General features: G+C 61.1%; 4 protein-coding genes across 17 annotated transcripts in view; 3 read left to right on the forward strand and 1 right to left on the reverse strand.

Moving 5' to 3' along the window:
* The first annotated feature begins 85 nt into the window (after nt 1–85).
* DOHH (deoxyhypusine hydroxylase) lies at nt 86–2,163 on the forward strand. The gene is made up of 5 exons (XM_015886565.3): nt 86–116; nt 355–664; nt 1,005–1,081; nt 1,205–1,442; nt 1,723–2,163. Exons 1-5 carry the CDS (start codon nt 114–116, stop codon nt 2,031–2,033), a joined length of 939 nt encoding a protein of 312 aa, XP_015742051.2. The 5' UTR covers nt 86–113; the 3' UTR covers nt 2,034–2,163.
* A 1,043-nt stretch (nt 2,164–3,206) lies between these two features.
* Nucleotides 3,207–4,672, forward strand: SMIM44 (small integral membrane protein 44). The gene is made up of 2 exons (XM_085517515.1): nt 3,207–4,151; nt 4,377–4,672. Exons 1-2 carry the CDS (start codon nt 3,938–3,940, stop codon nt 4,568–4,570), a joined length of 408 nt encoding a protein of 135 aa, XP_085373641.1. The 5' UTR covers nt 3,207–3,937; the 3' UTR covers nt 4,571–4,672.
* An 864-nt stretch (nt 4,673–5,536) lies between these two features.
* Nucleotides 5,537–6,623, forward strand: SMIM24 (small integral membrane protein 24). Of its 2 annotated transcripts, XM_085517516.1 has the most exons (4): nt 5,537–5,640; nt 6,012–6,129; nt 6,202–6,240; nt 6,338–6,623. In XM_085517516.1, the coding sequence occupies exons 1-4, from the start codon at nt 5,571–5,573 to the stop codon at nt 6,420–6,422; spliced, it is 312 nt and encodes a 103-aa protein (XP_085373642.1). In that variant the 5' UTR covers nt 5,537–5,570; the 3' UTR covers nt 6,423–6,623. The 2 variants fall into 2 exon arrangements, with proteins under 2 accessions (XP_085373642.1, XP_085373643.1); XM_085517517.1 differs by lacking the exon at nt 6,202–6,240.
* A 6,859-nt stretch (nt 6,624–13,482) lies between these two features.
* The window catches only part of NFIC (nuclear factor I C), a 31,580-nt gene continuing 30,503 nt past the window's right edge, over nt 13,483–14,559 (reverse strand). For 9 of the 13 annotated variants that reach the window (XM_085517500.1, XM_085517498.1, XM_015886731.3 and 6 more), the window contains one exon: nt 13,483–13,883. In XM_085517500.1, coding sequence (XP_085373626.1) covers nt 13,866–13,883 — 18 coding nt within the window. In that variant the 3' untranslated portion in view covers nt 13,483–13,865. The remainder of the gene's footprint in view (nt 13,884–14,559) is intronic. The other 4 variants (XM_085517497.1, XM_085517491.1, XM_085517490.1 and 1 more) reach the window with 2 other exon arrangements.

Consider the following 14,559-nt stretch of genomic DNA (forward strand, 5'->3'; position numbering starts at 1 on the left):
CCGCTGCCCTCGTTCCCCGCCCGCTCCCACTTCCGCCGGTCCCACCGCCCGAAACCGGAAGAGCGGTGGCCGGAAGTTCCGGTGCGGTCACGTGCGGAGCATCATGGCGGCTCATGGTGAGTGCTGCTACAGGCGGTTCCGGGTCCGGCGCTGTTTAGGGCCCGGCTCGTGTCGGGCCGCTTCGCGCCGGTTCCGGCCCGGTTGAGGTCCCGGTCCCATCGGGGATCCCGTCCGGCCGGTTCCGCTTCCACCCCCACCCCGTCCCGTGGGGCCGAGGCCCATCACCGCACCGGGCCGGACCGGCTGTGGGGCCCATCACGGCGCCGGGCCCACTCGGATCCGTTCTTTACCCAGGAGCGTGAGCGGCGAACCGGGACCGGGAGCTCCACCATGGTGACGGACGAGGAGGTGGCCGCCATCGGCCGCACGTTGCTGGATGCGGCCCAGCCGCTGCCCGCCCGGTTCCGCGCCCTGTTCACCCTCCGGAACCTGGGCGGCCCCGCCGCCATCTCGTGCATCGCGCGGGGCTTCACCGACAGCTCCGCGCTGCTCAAACACGAGCTGGCGTTTTGTCTGGGCCAGATGCGGGACCGAACCGCCATCCCCGCCCTGATCCGTGTGCTCAGGGACCGGCAGCAGGAGCCCATGGTGCGGCACGAGGCGGGTGAGCACGGGATGGATGGACGGACACAGACACACACGGAACCACAAACCCGGCCCGACCGGTTGTTCCGGCCTCGCTCCCCGCGTTGCCGTGGGGGTGGTTTGTGGGCTGCAGGACTCGCTGTGCTCCACTGACCGGGGAGCTGATGGCGGCCCGGCTGTGTCAGCACTAATGGGGCGGCAGGAGCAGGAGGTGACCGTCCCGCTGTACTCAGCATTGGGGCCTTTTTCAGCCCAGGCCATTTTAGGATCCAGTGATTGTGGGTTGGGGCTCTCACAGTGCTCAGTGTGGGGGAGGGCGGACACTGAGACACCCCCCCCCTGCTGCCATGTCTCCTCAGGTGAAGCTTTGGGCGCCATTGGGGATCCCGAGGTGCTGGACGTCCTGAGGTGTTACTCGGAGGATCCCGTGGTGGAGGTGAGGCTGTCGGGGCGGCAGTGCCATGGGGTGACACCAGGGACTGGAGCCACAGCTGATATCACAGCTCAGCTGCTCACGGAGCCCTGTGCAATACCTTCACACCGCGTCCCATCCCCACAGGTGGCAGAGACGTGCCAGCTGGCTGTACAGAGGCTGCAGTGGCTGCAGGAGCACGGGGAGGAGCCGGGCAGCAGCCCCTACTGCTCGGTGGATCCTGCTCCCCCCGCTGAGGAGACGGACGTGGCCACGCTGCGCGCGATGCTCCTGGATGAGTCGCGGCCGCTGTTCGATCGTTACCGGGCCATGTTTGCCCTGCGGAACCTGGGGGGCCGCGATGCTGTGCTGGCACTGGCTGATGGTAAGGGCCGACCTGCGGCTGTCTGCTCGCTGTGGGTCTGTGTGGGTTAAGCCATCATTGGGTTTCCCAAACCCAGAGCTGTGTGGCTGCTTGCTCTGCTGTTTCTCAGCTGCCTGCCCCCCTGCTCACAAAGCACTCGGTGCTCTCTGGTGCCTCACAGCCCCCTCCCCTCACTGTGGGGTTTGCTGGTCTGTCAGCCCTATGGCTTCCTCTGCCCCACAGCGTTTGGATGTGGGGCTCAGCTCACGTTTGGGGCACTCACTCTCACCTCCTCCCCCAGGGCTCCGTGCTGGCAGCGCTCTGTTCCGCCACGAGATCGGTTACGTGCTGGGCCAGATGCAGGACGAGGCGTGTGTCCCACAGCTGACTGCGGCACTGAGCAGCCGTGCTGAGAACCCCATGGTGCGGCACGAGTGCGCCGAGGCGCTGGGCTCCATCGCACGGCCGTCCTGCCTGGACACCCTGCGAACCTTCGCACAGGACGAGGAGCGGGTGGTGCGGGAAAGCTGCGAGGTGGCTCTGGACATGTACGAGTACGAGAACAGCCCCCAGTTCCAGTACGCTGACGGGCTGTGCAGGCTGCAGGCCTGAGCCCAGCTGTGCCTGCTGCCTCCTTCCCCCGGGTTTGCTTTCCCTGTTCGCCTCCATCAGCGTGGATCCGTGGTGGAGGCGGAACCGGCTTTGCTCCCTGGCACAATTACAGCCGCCTTCTGCATCCAAATCCAGGCTGAGCTGCTACTTGCTCCCCATTTCCTGGATCTGCGCCGTTCCCCGCCTGCAGCCTGGCTCCGGGTTGGGGTGGGTGGGCTCGTGCTGCGTGTCGGAGCCCATCGTGGTGCTTCGCTTCCCCCACCTGAACTCTGCTGGAGGGGTCGGGGTTGGCTCCGGGCAGCGGCTCCGCTGGGTTGGAGCTGTGAGATGCCTCGAATCGCCCTCGGTGCTGGTGCGGAACCGGCTTCCTCTTCATCTGTGCAGCTGCTGCAGGATCTCTGTGGGTTTGGCCTCCTGTCGGGGCAGGCTGGCGCTGTGCTCACAGCAGCCTTTGCCCTGGGATGGGGTTTGTTTCATGGCTCAGCTCAGAGATTTGGCGGTGGTTTTTCTTTCTGTAGGGAATGAAGGCGATGGAGGTTTGCAGGGTGAGGCAAAGCCTGCCCGGACTTCCCCTGTGTTTAACCAGAGCTGGAGAGCTGCCCCTGCCAATGCTGCCAGCTCCCAGATCCGTGAGGCACGTGTGGGGCTGGGAGGAAATAAAGCAGCAGCGCTGGGTGTGAGCTGAGCTGCCGTTCAGCGGCTGCGTGGCTGGAGGGGTCCGGCCATGAATGGGGCTCCCTGGTCCTGTATCCACAGTGTGGGTGAATAATGACCCCCATCCCCGTGGCTGAGCTGTCCCCACGGTGCTGCAGCAGCTCTGCGTCCTGCTGACGGTGCTTTCCCCTTGACCAAAGTCTGTGTGAGTCACTGCTCGATCCTCTTAGCCCGTAAAGCTGCTGTTCCATGCAGTGTTGACCCCCAGGTGGGGGCAGTGGGGGCTCTGTGCTGTCCCACACTGCTCCAACCCAGAGCCCCATGGGGGGGGGTCTTTGTGGGGATATAGCTTTAGATCACCCAACATTGGCCATCACAGAGCTCACCACTTTGCCTCCACAGCACTGCGGGGCTGTGGGTGCTGCTGCAGGGATGGGGCAGGGATGTGGGTCACAGACGTGCTGCGTCCCCATAGCCGGGCAATGGGCTCCTTATCAGCTCACGGAATGGGGTGCTGAGCACTGGTTACCACCACGTTTGTGCTGGTTATCGCACGGATCCAACCCTCCCCTCTGTGCATCGTGCTCAGGCAGCAGGAGCCGTGCCCGATTTTTTGCCTCTCCTCCTCATTCCTGCTGCTGCAAAAGAAAAAAACCACCAAAAATAAAACCAACCCTCAGCTCCTTCAAACGCTTTTTAAGTCCGAGTTGGAGCCAATCAGGCATTTTTGTGGCTGGGTTCTGTGTGGGCGCAGCAGAGCCGGGCTGTGGGGGAGGCGCTGAGCTCTGCACCTCCGGCCCTATGGGGGGGGGAAGGGGTTGGGGTTGTTCCAGAGGTTCTGGGGCTGCTTTGTGCCCCCCCGCAGCCCTGCGCTGCATTGAGCAGCTCTGCAGCGTTTCACACCATCTGCTCTGAGCATTGAACGTGCGGATTTAGGCTGTGGGGGGGAGCCGGCCCACCCCCCCCTCCTGTATGGGATCCTCTGCAGCCCATTCCCCGTTCATACAGGGCTGCCCCCCCCTGCAGTGCTGCCCCCAGCTGTGGATTTGGGGGATCCCGGGGTATCTCTGTCTGCCCCTCTGTGCTCAGCCCCCCCGACCCCCCCCGCCGTGCCCGGATTAAGGCACTAAGCTCCTTCCCACGGGCGCTCTGCCCTCAGTGCCATCCAGCTCCCAGCGCGGGGGCGGTGGGGACACGAGGACCCCGATGCCGCTTGTCCCCCTCGTCCCCCCACACGGTGTCAGCCCACGATGCCCCTCCCGGGGGTCCCGGTGCCACGACAGCTGCTGCAGTCCCCCCCCGAGGAGGACGGGGTGCTGTACGTGGAGTACAAACCCCCCGCCCTGGACAGCATCCGCCTGCCCCGCTACGTGCTCTACCTGCTGATGGCCATATCCCTGGTGCTGGTGGTGGCCTACGCCATCGTGGGGCACCTCATCAAGGACCTGGTGCACGACTTTGCTGGTGAGCAGTTGGGGGGGGGCAGGTGGGGGTCCCCGAGCCCATATGGGAAGTGGGGGGTGGGAGTAGGGTGGCCGAAGGGGCTGCTTTCTGCCCCAAAACAGGTGCAGGATGAGGCTCTCCATGCACAGTCTGGGTGCAGCACTTTGTGTTGGGACCCACCTGCATGGAATAGGGTGGGTGGTGGTGGGGGGGGGTCACAGTGCTGACAAAGCTCTGCCCCCACAGATTGGGCGTTCGGACCCAAAGCGGAGGAGGAGAAGGCGGTGATGGGTGAGGGCAGCTCAGACCAGGCGGAGGACGGGGCTCAGGGTGAAGGTCCCGTGGTGCTGCCGGGCATGGAGGCCCCGTCGCCGCTGCTCCGTGCCGCCCCGCGCAGCTCCATCTCCTTCGTGGACCCCCACAAGAAGTGGCTGTTCTAGGACTGGGGGCTGTTCTGCCGCCTCCATCCCAGCACCGTGTGTATCAGGGCTGATATCGCACCGCACCCCAATAAACCCCCGCTGTGCCCTTGGGGAACACGACCTTCGCACGGGAATCCACGTGGGTGTGGGACAGACACAAGGACGTGATTGTGGATGGACACGTGGACTGGGACGGGGCTCAGATACACAGAGCACGATGTGCCCCCAGCTGTGGGTGCCCATGGGGTGATGCTCCATGATGGGTTTGGTGGGAACAAACCGCCCCTGAGCCCCATTGTGCTGCTGGACGGGGCACAGACCCCCCTTACAGGACAGGGTGCCACCCCCAGGCTCCACCTGCCCCCCATGGGCACAGCGGGAGCACCTGCACGGCCCACACATCACCTCAACAGTCCCCGAGGGAAGGAGGGGGGCAAAGCGCAGCTGCTTGTGATAAGGCCTCGCTGATAAGAGCCCTGATAGCACATGGGTGTAGCACTGGCACTGCTTGGGCACGTGATGGGCACCGGGGGGAGCTGGCACAGGGCTGGGTGGGCCCCACATCCATCCATCCATCCGTGCACCCACCTGTCCATCCTCCCACCCACATTCCTGTCCACATCTGTCCATGTCCATCTGTCCATCCAACACTCTTCCACGTCTTCTCCCCTTCATCCATCCATCCCCACCTTTATCTGTCCGTCCATCCGTGTTACCTCCCTCCCTCCTTCCCTTCCTTTCCTCCCTCCCATCCATCGTTCCATCCATCCACCCCCCTCACTGCCCCCCTCACTGCCCACCCATCCATCTCCCCACCCTTCCATGTATCCCCCCATCCACCCACCCCTCCTGGGGTTGGTCCCATTGGTCCCATTGGTGCCATTGGTGGCAGAGCAGTGTTGCCACCACCCAAGGGTTAAGGGACGTTTCCATGGTGTTGGTGCCACTCTGCTGAGCCCCATAAATGCGCCCCTTGTCCCGGTGTGGGGCGCAGTGCAGAGCAGGGATCAGGGCCGCGATGCTGCGTGTCCCACAGCTCCGGGTGCTGCTGCTGCTGGCGGCGCTCGGTGCCAGCGCCCAGGGCCAGGGTGAGTGCCCGGCTGGAATCCCCTGCAACGGGCTGGGGTCGGGGGGCAGCATCTGGGGGGGGTTGTGCTCCCATGGGGGTGGGTGGTTGGTGCTGAGGGGGGTCTAACCCGGCTGTCCCCATTGCCCACAGCGCCCCCCAGCACCGAGCTGGGCTCCCTGCAGGGTGGGGGTCCCCATCCATGTCCCCATTGCTGCCCCTGTTCCCATCTCTGACCCCATCCCCCTCGCTGTCCCTTTCCATCCCCTGCCCCCATTGCCGTCCCAACTGAATCCAATCCCACCCACCCGCCCCCCCCCCACGTCTGTCCCTCTTCCCTCCCGTCCCCATCCACGTCCCCATCCCCACTCGTGTCCCTGCTGCCCCCCCCAGCCGTGGGTTCCCAGCAGCTGCAGCCGTGGCTGATCGCCCTCACGGCCGTGGTGGTTTTCCTGTTCGTGGTGTTTGTGCTGCTGCTCGTGGGGCGGCTCTGGAGGCTGCGGACACGCAGGTGGGTCCGTGGGGGGGGGGGGGGGTTGGGGGCCGTCCCCGAGCTCCGCTCACGCGCGATGTCCCCACGCAGAGAACGTGAGGACGACACGGAGCGGAGATCGAGCCACAGGTACCGCAGCCCCACGTTCCCCTATGGGGAGCCCTAAGGGCTCACACCCACGGGTGTCCCGCGTGGGAGCCCCGCTGTGACCGCGCTGTCCCCGCAGCATGGAGCGCGCAGCGTACAGCAACGGGGCGGCCGAGAAGGACAGCGACGATGAGCGGGACAAGAGCAAAGCCACGGCGCTGTGACACGCGTGGGCCGCGACCTGCGGAGCGCTGCAAAACACGGAGCGGATCCAACGGGATCGGGTGGGATCGGAGCGGGTCGGGCCCCCCCCATCACTGCACCTACAGCCCCCACCCCCCCCAACCCCCCCTGAATGAGACACGGACGCGGCGTGGAATTGAAGCGGAGCTCGTTTAATTTTTATACAGTTTGGTTGTATTGTGGTTTGTTGTTTTTTTTTGTCTTTTTTTTTTCTTTGCTGTTTTTTTGTTTATTTTTTTTTTCCTTCCGGCTTTTTTGGGTCGTTTCTTTTTATTTCTTTATTTTCTGCTTTTTTTTTCCTCTCCTTTTTTTTTTTTTTTTTTTTTTTTTCCTCCTTTTTAAATTTTTTTAAATTTTTTTTATTTTTATTATTATTATTATTATTTTTTGCATAGGGGCGGATCGCGGGGGGGGGGGGGGGGGGAAGGAGCGGGGGGGGGGAGGGGGGGCAAAAAAAAACCCCAGCCCAGAATAACAACAATCGTCCAATCAGCGAGAAAGAAAGCAAACCCAGCCCCCCCATTGTCACGTGTTGGGGGGGGGGGGGGAGGGTTGCATACAATGCGGATCTGCATGGCTGAAGCTCCGGGGGGGGGGGGCATGCAGGGGGGGTGGAGGGGGGGGGTTGGGGTTGTGCATCGCAATGGAGGTTGCAGCGCAGGTTGCAGCACTCGGTGCAGCGCGTCGGGCAGCACTGCAGGAGTGGGAGCTGCAAAAGGAAACTGAGCATGGAGCTGCTGCAGGGATTGCAGCTCAAGGCGCTGCAGTTTTGTTAGGGACCAACTTGAGCTGCAGCGTGAAGTGCAGCCCGGTGCAAACAATGCAGGTTGTTGTGTGAAGGGCCTGGGGAGCTGCAGGATGAGCTGCAGTGTGAGCGGCAGCATGAAGTGCAGGGAGAGCTCCAAGCTGGAACTGCAATAGAAACTGCAATAGGAATCCCAACGTGAGCTCCAGTTTAAACTGCAATTTGAGTTGCAAGATGAGCTGCAGGATAAATTTCAATATGAGCTGCAATAGAAACTGCAACACGAGCTCCAATGTGAGCTGTGATAGAAGCTGCAATTTGAGCTGTGATATTAAATGCCATATGGGCTGCAATGTGAGTGCAGAATAAACTGCAATGTGAGCTGCAGTCAGTTGCAATGTAAACTGCAATGTGAGCTCCAATAGGAGCTGCAACAGAAACTGGGCTGAGTTGCAATATGTGTGAGCTGCAATACAAACTGCAGCACGGGTTGCAATACAAACTGCAGCGTGAGCCGCAATCAGCTGCAATATAAATTGCAACACGAGCTCCAATACGAGCTGCAATGCGGATCCCGATGTGCGCTGCAATACAAGCTGCAACTTGAGTTGCAAGATGAGCTGCAATGAGTCGCCACAGGAACGGCAACGAGTTGCAAATACAAACCGGGCTGCAATGTAAACTGCAATAGGAGCTCCAAGGTGAGCTGCAATGTAAATCGCAAGGCGAGCTGCAATAGGAGCTGCAATATAAACTGCAGGAGGAGCCGCCATACAGACAGCAACGGGAGCGGCAATAGGAGCTGCACCCCCACGACCCCCCCCCCCCTTCAGCTGCAATGGGGGGTCCTGGGGGGTGGGGGTGGTGGGGGGTCCCGGCCCTGAGCGTGGCGGGGGGCAGCGAGGCACTGCGTGGCATTTTTGGTATCGCTGTCATTGGCCGCCGCCCGCCCGGCTCAAAGCCTTGTGTCCCCACAGTTCCACCCCCCCCGAGTTTTTATACCCCCCCATTATATCAAAAAGGGGAAAGAAAAACAAAGAAACAAAACAGCAGAACGACCCCAAAGGCTCCATGTGGACTAAGGGCCCATCAACAGCCCCACCATGACCATGGGACCCCCCCAATCCCAGGACCCCCGGGGGGGGGGGGTTTGTCTTTTCTTTCTTTACTGTTTTGTGGGGTCCCCCCCCCTTTTGGTTCCTTTTATCCCTTTGGGGTCTTTCTTTGTTTTTCCTTCCCCCCACCCAAACTGCGGAGCCCTCCCGGGGCTGCAGCACATGACAGCCATGATGGGGGGGGGCAGCCCATGATGTGTGTCTGTCAGCCCCCCCCCCCACACAAAGTGCCCCCCCACACCCCATAGAGCTGATTGAGGCCCCCCCCCCAACAAATCACTGCGCTCCACTCCACCAAATCACTGCCGGTGACTCCGGGGAGGGGGGGGGCGGTTTGGAGCAATGCCCCCCCCTGACAGGGCACCCCCTGACCCCCCCCAAAGGCGGACCCCCATTTGGGAGGGGGTTTTTTGCATATTCCCTTTCTGGGTGGGGGGAGCGGAGCAGTGCAAACGGTGCTCCCTCAACCCCCCCCCATTCCGGAAGCCCCAAAACTGGGGGGGTGGGGGTGCGAGGGGATGGGGGGGGCCAGGAGGGGGGGGGGGTGCCGTCATTTTATGTCTTTTGACTTTTTTTTTTGCCTTTTTAAGACGTTTTTAAGGTGCTTTTCTTGCCGAGGGCGGGTTCTGGTTGATGATTTTGGGGGGGGGGGGGGGTTGTGCCCCCCCATCCTTCCCCCCCAGGAGGCGAAGGCAGCGGTGGAGCGGGAGGGGGGGGGTGGGCACGCGTGGGGTGGGAGCGGGGAGGGTGGGGGGGGCAACCCGGCCCGAGGGGCGCCTGCGCTGCCCCCACCCCCAAAACCCCAAACCAGGGCGGCGGGGGGGGGGGGACCGGCCGGGAGGGGGGGGTATGTTGGGGGGGGGGCAATAATTGTCTTTTTCACATCCCCCCCTTTTTAAACCCCTCCCGATTTTCATCCTTTTTCTGTTCTCAATGTCTTTTTGTCCCAATTTATTGACCCCCCCCCCAACACGATTCTTACTTTTCCTCTCATCCTCCTGGACCCCCCCCCATAACAGCCCCCCCCGCGTTGCCCCATCGGTGTCACAACCCGCGTCAGTCGCGTGGTTTTAAGGCAAAATCCGGATTGTTTTAGTTTTCCTTTTTTTTGGGGGGGGGTTTCCGGTCATTAGGGCCGGGCTGCGGGGCGGGGGGGGCACAATACATTCACACGGTATAAAACCTGCACCGAGAGCCCCCCCCGCTCATAGAGTGTGTGTGAGGGGGGGGCACCCCGTGACCCATCTACACCCAAAGGTTGGGTGATATTGAAGGGGGGGGGGCGGCTCCTCCTTGTCCCCCCCCCCCGCCATATACACACGTATATATACAACCCCCCCCCACCCGCCGCCTTTGGTTGCTTCAAAGCGCAAAATTATTAATAATAATAATTACAAAATTAAAAAAGAAATAAAACCGCCCCCCCCCCCAATTAAAATCAGGAAGGGAAATAAGAGGCCAAGCAAAAGGGCCGCCCCCCCCCCACCCCCCCCACCATCCCCCCCCCCCTTTACAAAAGCGGGGGGGTTTTGCATATTCCATGTGTTCGGACAGGACGCGCTCAGGCTGGAAGACGTTTACAAGGAGGAGGAGGAGGAGGAGGAAGAGCATCGTGGGGGGGGGGCGTCAATATGGGGGGGGTCTATGGGGGGTTGGGGCGTTGTAGGGGGGGGGGGGCACAGCCGGTTAAAATAGGAGCAACGGGGCGGCGCAGCGCACGGCATGCACGGAGCAACGGCGGGCAGGCGGACACCCCCCCCCCCAAACCCCAAACCCCACCGACCCCCCCCATAACAAACCCCCCCCATAACGACCCCCCCCCCCATAACAGCCCCCCCATCATGCAGCTCCTCCCGGGCAGCAGCGAAGGCACATCACGTGGTACAAAAACCTCGTGCAAATCGGGACCGAAAAACCCAACAACGAAACAAACAAACAAACAAAAAAAAACCTTAAAAAAAAAAAACCAAAAATAAACCAAAAAATAAACCCGGCTTTTGTCGTTTTCCTTTTTTCGGCGCTTTTCTTTTTTTTTCTGCTTTTTTTCAGTCTTTTTTTTTGTCTTTTTTTTGTCTTTTTCCCCTCTTTTTACCCCCCCCCCCCCCCCCCACATCCCATCCCATCCCGTTATCCTGTAGGGCCGCCCGCTGTCACAGCGCCGCCATCCGCCTCTTTGCTCCTACAGCAACAGCCCGACCCCAAAATCCCGACCCCAAAGCGCCCCCCCCACCCGCAGCCCGGCCCGGTTCCTTTTGGGGTTTCCTTTGTCCCGGTTTCTGTTTCTTTCCTCTTTTCTCGGTGGGTTTTTTGGTTTCCTGCCCCTTTTTTTTGCCTTTTTGGGGTTTTATTTGGGGGGTTGTGGAGGTTTTAATGGGGTTTCTTGACCTGGGGTTCATCACTTCGCCAGCGTCCAACATGGCGGCGGAATGGGGCGGCTTTGGGGTCCATGGGGTCAATGGGAACTTTGGGGTCCATGGGGTCAATGGGAGCTGTGGGGTCCATGGGGTCAATGGGAGCTGTAGGGTCCATGGGGTTGCTGAGGCCTCTGAGGTCCATGGGAGCTGTGGGATCCATGGAGTCCATGGGGTCCAAGGGGTCCATAGGAGCTGTGGGGTCCACGAGGACCATGGGCACTGTGGGGTCTTTGGGGTCCATGGGGTCAGTGGGATCTGTGAGGTCCATGGGAGCTGTGGGATCCGTGGAGTCCATGGGGTCTTCGGGGTCCATGGTGTCTGTGGGGTCCTTGGGGTTCATGAGATCTGTGGGGTCCATGGAGTCCGTGGGGTCTATGGAGTCTGTGAGGTCTTTGGAGTCCATGGGGTCCATTGGGTACGTGGGAACTGTGGGGCCCATGGAGTACCAAGGGGTCTGTGGGGTCCATGGGGTCTTTGTTGTCCATGAGGTCCATGGGATCCGTGGGGTCTTTGGGGTCCATGGAGGCTGTGGATTCTCTTAGATCTATGGGTCTGTGGGATCAATGAGGGTCTCTGAAGGCTATGCAGTCTATGGGGTCCATGGAGTCTAGGGGTCTGTGGGGTCCATAGGGTCTCTGGGATTAATGGGGGTCTCTTGAATCCACGGGATCCACGGAGTCCATGGGGTCTGCGGGGTCTGTAGGGTCCATAGGATCTCTGGAGTCCACGGGGTCCATAGTGTCTGTGGGGTCCATGTGGGGTCTGTGGGGTCTCTGGATTCCACGGATCCTGCGGGTTGGAGCCCCTTGGTGACAATGACATCCAGGCCGGCGGTGGCTGGGGGACACAGTGCTGACCCTTGGGGGCCTTCAGCTCTTCTCCTCCTCCTCGGCCATGGGAGCCCTGCATCGGGTCCCTCTGCTCTAAGGCACTGCCCATGGGGGGGGCACGGCCCCCCTGACCCCCATGTGGGCACAGCGATCCCCCGTGGGGCAGGGACAGCGCCGTGCTCCGGTGCAACGCTATGGGGTCAGTTTGCATTCAATGCTCTGATGTCAGCGTGCAATGCTCTGCTGCTGGAGTGCAGCGCTCCAGGGTCAGCGTGCAACGCACCGCTGCCAGTTTGCAACGCTCTGGTGTCAGTTTGCAACGCTCCGGCGCTGGAGTGCAATGCTCTCGGGTCAATACGTGATGCTTTGGTGCCAGCAAGCGATGCCTGCGTGTTGGTTTGCAATGCTCCAGTACCAGCAATGCTCCGGTGCTGGTGTGCAATGCTCTGGTGCTCAGCTGTGCAATGCCATTTGCTTGGTGGCAGCGTGCAGCGCTCTGCTGCAGGTGTGCAATGCTCCAGTGCTGGAAAACTGATGCTCCAATCTGGTGTGCAACGCTCAGTGCTGGCGTGCAATGATGTGCAATGCTCCAAAGTTGGTGTGCGAATGCACCAGCACTGGTGTGCAATGCATTGCTGCTCTGCCATGCTCGGTGCAGCTTTGCAGTGCTCAGTGCAGCTGTGCAATGCTTGGTGCAGCTGTGCAATGCACGGTGCAGCAGTGCAATGCTCAGTGCTGCTCTGCAATGCTTGGTGCAGCAGTGCAATGCATGGTGCAGCTCTGCAATGCATGGTGCTGCTCTGCAATGCATGGTGCTGCTCTGCAGTGCATGGTGCAGCAGTGCAGTGCATGGTGCTGCTCTGCAACGCATGGTGCTGCTCTGCAGTGCATGGTGCAGCAGTGCAGTGCATGGTGCTGCTCTGCAATGCATGGTGCTGCTCTGCAGTGCATGGTGCAGCAGTGCAGTGCAGGGTGCGGGTGCAGCAGTGCCCATTGCAGGGGCTTTGTCATCTCCCAGCCCCCCCACGGGGGTTTGAGGCACTTGAAGCAATGGGGGTTTGTGGGGGGGGGCTTTGCAGTGCCTTCTCTGTCCTCCACCGTTGTTTGCAATTACAAAACAAAACAAGGAACAGCCCCACATCCCAAAGCATCCACCGCAGCACAAGCAGCGCCGTGCTCTGCTCCGTGCTCTGTGCTCTGCCTGCTCTGCTCTTCCTCCTCCTCTTCCTCCTCTTTTGGGGTTATGTATATATATTTTTTTCCTTTTTCTTTATTTTTTTGTGGATTTTTTTTGTTATTTTTTTGTTATTTTTTTTCTCAGCTTTCCCTCTTTTTTTTTGTTTTTTTGTTTTTTTGTTTCAAAGTGCATTTCCTACAAAATGTGCAACACAATCCGCCCCCCCCCAACCCCCCCATCCCCCCCCGTCCCCCCCCAGCCCCCATCTCCCATCGCGGTGCCCGTCCATAGGAATGCATAGCTCGGGCTCGGGCACGTGGGGACACCGCGGAGCAACAGCGGAACCGCGTCACCCCCCTTTGGGGGGGGGGGGGCAGCACCAGGAGGGTCCCCCCCCCCTTAATATCCCTATGTGCAGCGTGCTGTCCATGCGCCCCCCCCCCAGACCCCCATCCGCACCGCGGTGCCGCCGCATCCCCACGGCGCAAAGGAAGAACCGCACGACGACGAGCGCAGCCGCATCTCGCCCCCCCCCCAACCCCATAGCGCCGCCCTACGGCACCGGGGGGTGCGGGGATGGGGACGGGGGGGGGTAAGGGGGGGTTGGGGGGGGGTTGTTCGCTTCTACTCACGTCGGATGAGCGGCCGAGGGGCAGCACCGCGCTCAGCACCGGCACGAGCAGCGTCGGGTCTCAGCCCCATCGCGTTGGATGGGATGGGGGGGGGGGGGGATGGGGGGGCCGTGAAGGTCCTCACAGGGTTGGGGTTGGTTTTTTTTTTGTCCTTTTTTCACTTTTTTTATGCGTTTTTTTCCCCTTTTTTTGTTGTTTTTTTCTTTTTCTCGTCCTTTTTTTTTTTTTTTGGGGGGGGGCTATTTTTTTTTTTATCCTTTCCAAAAAAAAAGAACCAACAACAACAAAAAAAACCAACCCAAAAAAGTCCGACCTTCCAACCTTCCTCTCTCTCCTCTCTTCTCTTTTCCTTTCTCTCCTCGCTCGGTCCGGGATGGGATGGGGGTTATTTTTTGCTGTGTTCACGTGGCGATTAATGCACGTTGTCCTCCGGGGGCGCTGCGCCGGGGGGGGGGGGGTCCTCAGGGTGCCTAAAGCAGAGGAGAAGGGAGCGAAGGGTGGCACGGCCGCGCTATCCCAGGTACCAGGACTGCGGAGAGAAGGAGACGCAGCGTTAGTGCTCGGCCCCGCAGCCCCACGCTTTGATTTGCGCGTATGGAGGTGGGGAGGGGGCGGGGGGGGGTGGATACCCTCACCCGGTGTCACTGTGCCGCATCTAATGCCCCGCTGTGCCGGGATGATGCACAGCCAGGAGCTCCCGGGCCATGTCCCCATGTCACTGTGCCCCCTCGTGTCCCCGTGTCCTTATGTCACTGTGCCCCTCCATGTCACCATGTCGCCATGTCTGTGCCCCTCCATGTCCCCACACCCCCTGCCCAGCTCCCCCTGGTTCCAGCATTAAGACGGGTCCCCAACACCCCCCCGCTGCCCCCCCATCCCCACCCCACTCAGCAGATCCCCATTTAGGGCCCACCCACACTGCCCCCCCCCCCATACACGGCGATTTTGGGGTCAGCTCCCCCCCCGCCGGCGGTGCCACCCCGGGGCTCCCCTTGGGGACAGCGCTGTCCCCACACGGTGCTGGTGGGGCGGGGGGGCCCCCCACTGTTCTCCCATTGTCTCCGGCCGCCCCAAGTCCAAGTTCATCCCCGATGACCTCATGTCTGGTTTCCGTTGGCAACGAGACAGCTCGGGGGCCTCCGCTTCCCTTAACCCTTCCCGGCCCCTCCACACGTGAACCGAGTGCGTCGGGTCTCAGCCCATCC

Source organism: Coturnix japonica, chromosome 16 (assembly GCF_054131305.1).
Source record: "Coturnix japonica strain WE chromosome 16, WE-NBRP24, whole genome shotgun sequence".
NCBI lineage: Eukaryota > Metazoa > Chordata > Aves > Galliformes > Phasianidae > Coturnix > Coturnix japonica.